Raw genomic sequence first — 11778 nt, 5'->3', positions numbered from 1 at the left:
CCGAGCTCCAGCTGACGTTCACGAGGCTTCATAATACTATACTTTGATGCATTTTACTAATTACCGCTTGAGAGGAACTTGGTCATAAAATCTGCTGCTGGCTCCCGGACCATATCTTTCTAGGGTTAAGTAGAAGGCCAAGTGCGGGTTAGCGGATGACGCCGCGCATGTCGAACTTTTGATTCTTCCACATGTCGAGCAGTGGTGATGTTACAACATGCACAGATAAATTGAAAAATCTATTTATTTTTTGCGCGCTCGCCTGGTCTCGAACCCCGGACTTATCGATTCGAAACCAAGGTGTCATCACTGAGCCACCAGCACTATTAAAGTACGAAATAAATAATTTGTACAACTAAAAATTAAAATACATTAAGTATCTCTAGAAATAATACAAATACAAATTACTTAATCCCACATTGTTGTGAATCGTCGAAATTAATTACCCAATATAATAATGAGTATTTATAACATGGATTGCTTTGTTTTGCTTTAAAATATTTATGTTTGGGTTATTATAATTAACAACTGAGAGCATGTTCTCTGAAATTATAAATCACAAACATGTTAGTTTTATGTACGAAATTTAATGAAGTATTTTGAACGGGGATTCCATTGTAAATATTTTGGATGCCCGAAGGCCGGGTAATGGATTTAACAAACACGTTAGCTTTCATAACAATTTTCAGTTCTTATTTTATTTGCTAGAAACCGTATTAAGGGAAGAGAGCAAGCTCGATCACGAAATGAGATTATCTACATTCTACATTCTTGGAAAATAAACTCATATGGAAATTTGTTACCGGTTGAATATTCAGAGCTACATTTTACAGTCGTTGATGTTCTAAAAGACATATAAGCCTCTTGAAAAATACACGAATACAAAATGCCACGAATAAAGATCGTGTTTTTTCAACGTTATCGATATTGCAATTAAAACTATTGGTATCAAATTTCGCAGTAAACGAGAAATACCTTTGGCAATTTTAAAATTTAAGGCATTGTATTTTGTGGAGAACCTACAACTGCGGTGGAGTACCATGAACTACAGTTTCCCAAAACAATGGAACATCGTTTTATAATTGCTTGCATACAACGGGGAATAATTTATTTTTCCTTTCGGTTGTGTTTTTTTAACGCTCGGATATGAATGGCAAGTATTAAACTATTTTTATTACATTTTTTTTTATATTTTGTCTTTCCGAATAAAGAGCAGTTAGCTTCTTTTTTAAAAATCTATGTTAAATATGTTAATAAAATCTATGAGACATAAGCCATTTTTTTGGGGTTATATTTTAAAAGTATATCTATCAAGTATTCTCGTGTGAAGATAAAACTCCTCCGAAACGGCTTGAACAATTCTCATGAAATTTTGAAAGAATCGAACATAATCTATTTTTCATATCCATAATTGATAAGAGTAAGGCAGAACAAAGTTTGCTGGGACAGCTAGTATTTTTTAAATAAACATTAAAAGTTGTAAAGGCAGTCTAAGCAGATTTTCATAAAAGATATATTTTTTCTTCATTCAACAACCTACAACTTGTTTACGTTTGTAGAAAATAAAAACGTTTAATTTTTTTATTCCTTCTCAATCTATTGTGATTTGTTTTAATTTACAGTAATTGTTTTATTTGCCTAGATCCAATAGACGTAATTCAATTTAATTTTTGTTCAATTTCGGACTTTTGCATTAGTTTTTATTGAAGAACTAGCTATCCGCCCGCGGCTTCGCCCGCTTTGTCTTAACTCTAAAACCTAATAAATTATATATACTAAAACCTTCCTCTTGAATCTCTCTATATTGTATGAAAAAAAAACCGCATCAAAATCCGTTGCATAGTTTTAAAGATTTAAGCATACATAGGGACAGAGAAAGCGACTTTTATAGGGTGGTGGCACCAATTATCGGCCATGTCAACTTTTTTTGAACTTTGACTGGGTGTAATTTTTACATTAATGGCTTTTTCTTTCTTACAGTGCCTTTTTTGGGTAGATAGATATTGAAACTCCATTACAACATTTGCAAAATTACGAATCTATTGTTATTTTATTAAATATAGAATTTTTATTTCGACATTGCCGATTTCCCTCAATATCGGCCACTAACACCAAGCTAACACCCTAATATCTGCCGTCTTTGGCCCTAATATCGGCATACCTTTTCTAAGGTGAAGTTAGATCAATAAAACTTAAAACTGGTTACATTTTTTATTATCAATTGAGATCATCGAATCGTATTGATGGTGATACGATCATCACGTGGTTGTGTGGTCGATGATTGAGATACACATCATTTTTTTAACTCACCTATCATGATCGTCTTTTCGTATGATTCGTCGTTCAGTATTCTTATAAGGGCTGATTTTTCAATCCTTGGTTAAAACTTATTCGTCGAATAACGTATTAAACTACCATTTAAGAAATGTATTCTAATTGCCAGTATTTGACAGTTTACAGGTGACATTTTAATATTATCGTGTAATACTTTATTCAACGGGTAAGTTTTATCCAAGGATTGAAAAATCGGCCATAAGACAAATAAAGATACGGGGTTAAATGAGACTTGTGTCAATCAACAAGAAAAAGAATTGGCTTGGAAATGCTATAAGAAATCACCCAATCATTTAACCAACATATTCATAGAATACTACTTCACTTCTCATCCACCCACTATTTCATAAACTAAGAAACCAGGAGGATGGTGTGCTAATAAAGATTACTTTTGGTGGTCTACGGATGTAGGGAAAACAACCATAAAGATTCTCCTGCTGCAGATATGACTAGCAAAACATTTATTGTTACTTTTTCACTGCCCTTAGCAACTTCATAAATGTTCTTCCATCCCTTAGGCCCTATTACTTTCCCTGTCTTCGAAAAAATACTAAAGCTCGTCTCATCCCCATTAATATTCTCCGTGGGTCTTGTTATTACAATATGTCTTCCGTGTCCGATTGATTTTATATTATGTTCTTGTAAGTCATTAAACCACTTTCTTCTGTAACTACAGCCCTGGCCAGCTTCTTTCATTTTAAAAACAAGGAATACCACTTTTTCCCTGGTTTTCCATTTTTAAACCGATTGGGTCTTTTATCTTCTTTTATAATATTTTTAACGCTATTTATCACATTGCTACGTGAACTAGGAAAACCGCAGATAGGTAAACCTAAGGGTAAACCGTAGATCCGTATCAACCATTGAACAATTTCTTCTTCTTCATTTCGGTTTAAGAGTTAAGACGGTATCTCTACCAACTGTGCAATCTGTGTCTATTTTTCCATGAAGTCTATCTTCATATCTTGTAAAGTGGTCCTCGGGATGTCGTATTGTCGAGATGCTTCTCTGATGCTCATATTTAGATTTTTGACGGCATTCACTGTCTCTATAATTTTACTATGGTCAACAAAAAGGACAAACAAAAAGGTCAACAAAAAGGAAAACGTTTGCAATAGCCAACGTTTTACTTTTAGTTGATCTTTTGCTAGTTTAGATTGTGCCGGCATGATTTTGACATATGTAGTTATTAACAAAAATTAATGTATCACCTCCCTGTTTAGTGTAAAGTCCGACGGTAGTAGAAAAGGTTTTACTAAGGTGGCCGTTATTACGCATCGATTCGCTTTATATCGGCCGTAGCTAACAAAAATCGTTTTTAGGCGGCCGACTTAAGGATCCAGTGATCAAACGGAGCTGTTGTTTCATTTCTAATCTTATTAATATCACTGCTAAAATATAAAATAGCTAAACATGTGATTTGAAGTTTTCGTGCATTACCCCAATATCGACCACCCGGCCGATATTGAGATTTATCAGCAAATACAGATCCCCAATCTCGGCCCCGCAATTATTTCATTAAAAAGACAAATAAATGTAAAAACACACTGTTTTATCGATAATTTGACTGTTTTTCTTTAAGAACACATAAAATTAAATACTATAGGTTTGTTTAATTCCATTAAAATACTTATCCACGTAAAGCGTCGACTCAGGGATTTGACTATAGTACGAGCGGATCCGGCTGCAGGATCAGTGCGTTCATCGGTTTTTTGCTGAAAACCGAATTTTTATGTATATTTATAATTAGGAGAATATATATCGACTAGGTTGCCAGTCAAAATTTGGCCGCAAGCATGTTTAATTAAAATTTTTCTAATCGATTTTTGGGAAAAAAATTCGTTCACTTGTTTTTTGAATAAAATGTAGTCTACATCACGTCAAATGATATAAAAATTCTAAAAAATCACGGTTGCCGCTTTTCACCTGGCCGCAGCCTGGTGCAAACAGGTATGATTTCGATTCATTTTTACGTTCATAACGCACATTTATGAATCATATATCAAATTAAAGCTAATTTTTTTCTATTTATTATCATATATGGTTGCCTAATTAAATCCGGCCGCAAATAAGGGTTCCCTGCAGCAGGTACGTGTGTTCTATAAAATATAATATTATAGTTTATACTAGAATAAATAATCATATTTTGAATATTATTTTGAATAGTAAAAGTCCCCGTAAAATCAAATTAGCTCGTGCAAAGCTAATAATCTTTCAGGACAAACAGGAAGACACACAGAATAACAATAAAGACTTAAGTTGTATGTATGTTTTATTAGCAAAGTAAGTAAGTAAGTAAGTAAGATATAAGTATTTCATTCTTTTTAAGTTTCATTTAAAATGTTTCAAGAATTAAAAATTATATTAGGATACAGGTTTCGTTATAATCTATCTCTGATTTTAGTTGATGACGAATCCGCAAATGAATAAGTAGGTATATTTTTTTCGAGAAGGGTTGGTTTATGTTTAAAAATAAAATTTCAAAAAATATATACTTTCAACAAGCTTTCAACTTTGTGTACAATGAATGTCGAAATGGTGAGATCCATTTGAAATCTAGGTATTGGTTTCAAAATTTTATTACAAATCTGCCGTATATTTTTTGGTATATCCATCGTTTTTGTATTTACTGTACCTGTAAGAGGTCATTTTGAAATTAAATTGCTTTCTAACATGATCGAGTCAGATTTAACTTATTTGAATAAGAATTCAATAAAGGCTAAAAAAATAGTAGAATGCCAATTTATAAAACTTATTTGTAAAATTATTAACGACTATAGATTATTTTTTCAAAAAGATAAAATAATGAATCACAGTGCAAAATAAAATTTTCGAGCACCAAAAACCAAAAAATTTTGGTAACCAAAAATACCAATCAAACTGAGAAGTAGTTTCTTTGAACAAAAAATAAGTATAAGTTATTTGCAAAATTATCCTCAAAATTCTTTTATTATTGTGATTTGTTAATACATTCCTGTCTTAGATTTTTTTTAAGTTGCAGGCGCGCTTGAATGTTGGCAGGCCTGTCGCATGAATGGAACATGTCTTCGGTACCGGCGCATACGCATCCGTACGACGCATACTGTTGGACCATAGATATAAGAAACTATAGAACGGTCTTATTAATGCGAATAAATATTTTCGTGTTAAACTTTATTTTTCACTATTGCGTTTTTAATACTTTTTGTGTAATGTTGTATATTTTTTTAATTCGCAACGCTGGTTATCACTAGGATTATCTAATACACATAATTTTTTTAACACATTCACTCTGTTTTTTTATCTACTATGTCTGACATATTTTTGGTTGATAAAATATTTAAAAATTTAAAACGAGGAATCCTATTTATGGCCACAACAATTATTTTAAAAATTAAACTTATGCACACATTGTGCATAAGTTGTTTACTGTAAATTATAATACAACATTGGAACAACTTAACTTTTGTGAGCAAGTAAACGACCGTACCCTCTAAGCTGTTCTTTGACCGGTGCATCTCAACCAACAGTATTTCTGTAAGCCGATTATTGAACGAACCTTAATATTTTCTAGATAAAATTATCAAATAATGTATATTTATTTTATTGAAAACAATTGGCAATTATCAGCCAATTATTTGAAGCTTAAGCTCTCAAGTGGGAATCAAAACGTCATTGTATATATCTACGAATATCATAAAAATTACGGCAAAGAAAATTCATATTAAGTATATAATTTTGTTTTATTAATATGACATGATTTTAAAGGAGCAACTACAGAGTTTCTTACCGGCTCATCTCTGTAAAAACTGCTTCCAATAGAAACGAACTGGTGATAAATATTAAATTATGTATTTTGACGATTTAAAAGTGTCTCCTTTTAGAAGGAGTCTTGTTGAATGCTTTAATGTTTGAGATTGAGTTTGAATATGCCTGAGTCTAAGTGTTATTTAAGCATTTTATATTGAATGTGATTTGTGGTCTAATGTAATAATCAAGTTCGATTAAGATTAATAATAAAACTCTGGTGTTAAGGTATCTAAGTTTTCGTAAGAATTACCTAGTTAATGCTTTGGAATAACGATAATTTGGTATTATTAAATTAAGTATCAAATAAGGTTAAGAGATTGGAATAATTTGTAATGGAAGATACTTTTTTGAATGAATTAGTCATTTAGTTTTAACAATATGAAAATGACATTGGTCTACTATTTAAATGTTGATAATATTTGTCTATTATTTATAGATAAATAAGTAAAATATATGGCGTATCGTTGCGTTAAAATAACATTTAGCTTTAAATTAAATCACATGTTTCGCTTCTTTGTTTAAACACATTAGTATAATAATATTGTTTCATTTTAGATAAGTGTAATAAACCGATTGTTCCTTTTAATAATTGATTTTATTATAATTGAATAACCATCCTACATAATATGCTTCTTCTTCTTCTTCTTATCAGCCGTGGGACGTCCACTGCTGGACAAAGGCCTCCCTCAAGGATAATATGCTTGCAGGTAAGTAATAACCACTCGTTCATAATGTTAATAAGTTTATTTGATATTGCTAATAATTTATAGTCGAATGCTTTCATGAAATATTAAATTCGAGTGATATCAATAGAACGAAGAGACCTTTTTATCATTGTTGATGTAGATTTTAATTGATAATTTTGTAGTCATACGGATATGGATTATATTATGGAACACGGAGTTTTACTTTATTGGTAAACATATAACTTTAATAGGAAATAATTTATTAATCTTTATTGAGTAATTGCAAAAATAAAATAATTTGGAAAATCCAAAAGTGCACACCTCATAATTTTTTTTTAATAATATGTAATTATTTATTAATTATTATTTTTGTTTATTTAATAACAATTAAACCACATCGAATCAGACCCTGAAAAATGAAAGGGTACTATTCCTGAGCATACTCAAGCGTAAGAGAAAAAAAAGACTCGATTAGTAAAGTATTTCGGTCGCTATCGTGTTAACAAGAAAAAGGATCCGCACATACAGACACACGGACGTCCAAGACAGAACTTTTTTAAACTGTTTTTTAACTAGTTTAAATAACAAAAATGACATCAAAAATATCATGAATGTTAAAAATAGTGTTTTTTCTTAATATGTGTGTGTATGTATTATCTTACAAGTGCAATGTATAATACATAAAGACATTTTAAGTTTGAAAAATCAGATGTTTTGCGCGAAGTGACAGTAGTACCCACCTCAACGCTTCGCTTATGAGGCGTGCAAAAAATTAAGTAAGTAAGTACATATATAAAATAAATTAAAAAATATTTTTTTATGAAAAATAATTACAAGAGAGATAATCTCTGAAATGATATAGTGAAGTATGCTGTCCTATAAAAATGCGTGTACTGTCTAATCATAGTAGGATCTGTGGTGGAGGATCCGAACGGGCAGAGGGGCGCGGGGGGTCTGCGGTACGCGGGCAAATCAGTCGTGCGCTTGCTGCCGAGGTGGCTATACGTGCGGTGTGTTCAAATATTGTTTCGATCCGCGTCACATGTAACCACGATGGATGTTCTTCCTAGCGGCAACTTATTCCGCGAGTTGCAGGACGTGACGGACACCGGATATTTTGAATGGAAGCTGTCCTTGGAAGACTACTGGCAACAGGTAAGGTGCTGAGCGACTCTCTTGGCCTCATAAGCGAGCGATCTAGCTGGCGAATTATTGTTAAACCATTTAGTTTCTTCTGTAGGATAGCGTCGCGCTTGCGTGAGCCCTATTCGTGGCGGTCGATTTTCAACGGATCTTCAAGTTAAACGGCCCAAGTGTGAGAGAAAAGTTGGCTGAAACTGTTGGGACCTCTGAAATTCGTGAAAGTTGCCTTCGAGCGGCCGACAGCGCACTACCGATGCTTACGCCATTACTAAAAATATCCTAGTTAATAGTTTAGTTTAAAGAGGTTGAGATTTACGGAATCGTGAATACCGACTTACAAACATTCCGATAGTGAATGTTTTTTTAACACCTCTAATCAATGATTGGATTAGAGAGATTAATTACGATTTTATTGCCTTTATTTTGTTTGTTTATTGTTATATTTATCTGCAATGCTATTTGCGTAACTTTTATGTTTTTGCGTGTTTATTTCTTGTTACTAACAAACTTTATTATATCTGTTCGTTTTGAACACGACTGAGTTATTGAACATTATTCCATTATTTTCTAGCAATTTAATTGATATCTTCGTAATTTTCTAAAACTATTTTGTTCACAATTTGGAATTATTGTTATCGGTTATTATATCATACCTAATTATATAATTAATTTAAAAGATATGAAAAATGAAAAATGATTTTTCATTTTTTCAATTTAAAAGATAGCGTGTATCTATTTCGATCTGATTTTGAATAACAAGTTTTTATTTTATCTTGGGGGTAGGACGAAAATGTTTACGAAGCAAATACCTACGGTCTACCTTTTACAATATAATTATTCAAATATTTTTTTAGGTAGATAGGTAATTGGGTAACCAGATTAATCTAGAATGTATGAATTTTAGTTCTTTACTACATTTATAGTTAGGTACATACCTACCTACTCCCTTTTTGAATTCTTTGAAGTAGGGATGTAACGATACATGATTTTGCCGATACGATACCGATACCGATATTTGTAGTAATGTATCGGCGATACCGATACCGATACCGATATCGATGGCTTGGTAGAAAAATAAATAGTGAATTATGCATAAAAAGTTACCAACATTTAACAGAGACTCAAATGTTAATCGTATTCTTTTAAATAAAAATGCCAAATCAAAAAACAACAAAACCATTTATTTTAGTATTATTATTTTACAAAGTTAGTTAAACTTGAAGTAATACACATACAATCAGTACCTAATAAAGGTTTACTATTGGTAGAGTTTTTTCAGAAAACAAAGTGCGTACGCGCGGGCAGCCTCCCGCATCGTTCATTGGGCGCAGTTTTTTGAATTGTTTGATATCGGTATCGGTTGTTTTATTATCGGCGATACCGATATATCGGCTTGCCGATTATATCGGCCGATATATCGGTATCGGTATCGGTATCGTTACATCCCTACTTTGAAGTTAAACTAAATACATAGATACATAATATAGGTATATGTAATTTACATAATACCTACACGATGCATTTGTTATCCTGTAATGGCAATTAGCATTCTTGTCATTCAATCGTGTAAAAATGGCTGTATCGATTTTGATGAATTTTGACACGGTCTTAAATTTTTACATTGGAAATGGGGAAATTCCAACAAAAAAAAAAAATGTAACTCGACTCAATAAAGTCATGTATTTTTTTTATATAATTTCTATTTTTAATTTACATAACTAATTATATTCAACTCTTAATAATTATTTAATAAAGTTGTTTTTTTGAAGTGAAAACTTCTTTAGCGGCGTTGAGCACTTTTTCTGTAATGGGTATAAAATCTTAAAGTCGCGTCAGGACACGTGACCTGATCGAAAAAGCGTAAGACGGATACCATTCCAAAAAAAATGTTGTGTGGTTTTATGAAACCACGGTAAAAGTGAAACTTAGGCACAAAATTATCGTATTTGTACGATAATTATCGTACGGTTCCGAACACTGCTTTATACCTACTCGGCAGCCGACCGTCACGCGACATGCGCTACACAGACCAAAAAGTTTGAGACGATGTAATAAAAGTTTCACTTTAAATATCAAACATGCTCAACGTTAATAATCAAGTTTTCACTTCTGCCGGCACTCCCGGAGTGCAACCCGTCTTTTTTTTAACTGTTTTTAATCTGGATTTATTCAATATTTTAATCCGCTTATGTATGATTTAGGTACAAGGATCACGGTCAGTAGGACGCTTGCTCTAAAGTTTAGGAATCTTATCTAATCTTTGATTATGACACATAAAAATGCATGTAGGTAATATATTTATGAACAATAATTCAATCAATTTTGTATGTTTTTATTTATTAATATTTTGAGGAAAATGTTTTTCATCCGATTTCGCAATGAACAAATTGAAAAAAAATGATTTACTAAATCTAGATACTCTATTAGTACTTACATAATAATTTCCAAGAATAAAAAAGAAATAGAAAATTAGAAGTAACATTGTTCATGATTTTTAAAATTATTCGGAATCTTTAACAAACTTCAAAGTTAGCTGTTCTAACAAATAAAAAAGTAATTTGAACAGTATAAACTGAAATACATAAAAGGATTCTCAGACAATACGTTTTTGTTAGCAGAATCTATACAAAACTTTTCTACGTCATTTTTTAACGATATATTTAAAGGAATTCATATTAACTTTATAGTTAAATGATCCTAAATATAATATAAATGATATCAGGTGTAAGTTTATGTAGTCGCGGTTGTTAAAAAAAAGTAAAACATAATATTATAAAGTCCATTAAAAAAGAAACAATTATAATGAAAGACATCGCGATTATCTTACTTTTCTCTCTTTTTGCCAATAACTTTTAACCCCTTATTGCATGAATTATTAAGGAGATGAAATAAAAATTATTTTTTTAGAAAAAAGTGTTTATTAGACCTTACATTATGAGATCAAATTGAGAAAAAAAATTATTTACTTATATTATAGAAAATATGAAACGGCGCCATATATGGACTCGTATGCAGTGTTTGTTGTATTTTTTCTGTCATATATGGCTTCGTATGCAATTAGAAAAAAGTAACTTAATAATAAAATAAAAATATATTCCGGACTAATTTCACACACACGGTTGCTAAGCCCCAAACTAAACTTAGCCTTGTATCCTGAATGCTAAGTCAACTGATATACTACATATACTTTACATAAATCCTATCCTACTAATATTATAAATGCGAAAGTTTGTGAGGGTGGATGTATGTGTATGTGTTTGCTTGTTACTCTTTCACGCAGATACTACTGAACCGACTTCAATGAAATTTAGCACACATAATATAGAGGGTAACTTGGACTAACATATAGGATAGGTTTTATCCCGGAAATCCCACGGGAACGGGAACTATGCGGGGTTTTCTTTGAAAACGCGGGCGAGGCCGCGGGCGAGGCCGCGGGCGAAATGTTGGTACTTTATATGGATACCTAAATAACACCCAGAATCACAGCCAACTTATACTTCGTGAAATTGCTTAAAACAATTACGTTTGTCATTATAACATAAAAACACGTTATATTTTTCACATAACGTGAAGGAACGAAATTGGAACAATATAGGCATAGCTGACGGGCGTGCTTCTTCCAAATTGGGTAATGACTAATCCCATCAGATCGTACATAATCAAAGTGAAAATCTAGATGTCTTGCAGGAGTTTTTCGTAGCTTTTTTGCGGAAATTGGCGAGTCAGGAATACTGAGGAGACTCCAGAGATGCCGATGTTTCTAAGTTTTTGACAGACGACCACGTCTTTTGGTAATAAGAGCTTTCCCTGACTTTCGCATTTG

General features: G+C 32.0%; 1 protein-coding gene across 1 annotated transcript in view; it reads left to right on the top strand.

The window, feature by feature from the left end:
- The first annotated feature begins 7794 nt into the window (after nucleotides 1-7794).
- The window catches only part of LOC149491485 (Krueppel-like factor 6), a 99721-nt gene continuing 95737 nt past the window's right edge, over nucleotides 7795-11778 (top strand). The window contains exon 1 of the mRNA XM_089698283.1: nucleotides 7795-7964. Within this exon, the coding sequence (XP_089554409.1) occupies nucleotides 7863-7964 (102 nt within the window). The 5' untranslated portion in view covers nucleotides 7795-7862. The remainder of the gene's footprint in view (nucleotides 7965-11778) is intronic.

The sequence above is a fragment of the Colias philodice genome, chromosome 1 (assembly GCF_061535455.1).
Source record: "Colias philodice isolate Cphi_HAF_F1 chromosome 1, ilColPhil1 Martin Lab GWU primary, whole genome shotgun sequence".
NCBI lineage: Eukaryota > Metazoa > Arthropoda > Insecta > Lepidoptera > Pieridae > Colias > Colias philodice.
The sequence above is the reverse complement of the archived record's forward strand: the minus strand, read 5'-3'. Positions and strand labels throughout refer to the sequence as shown.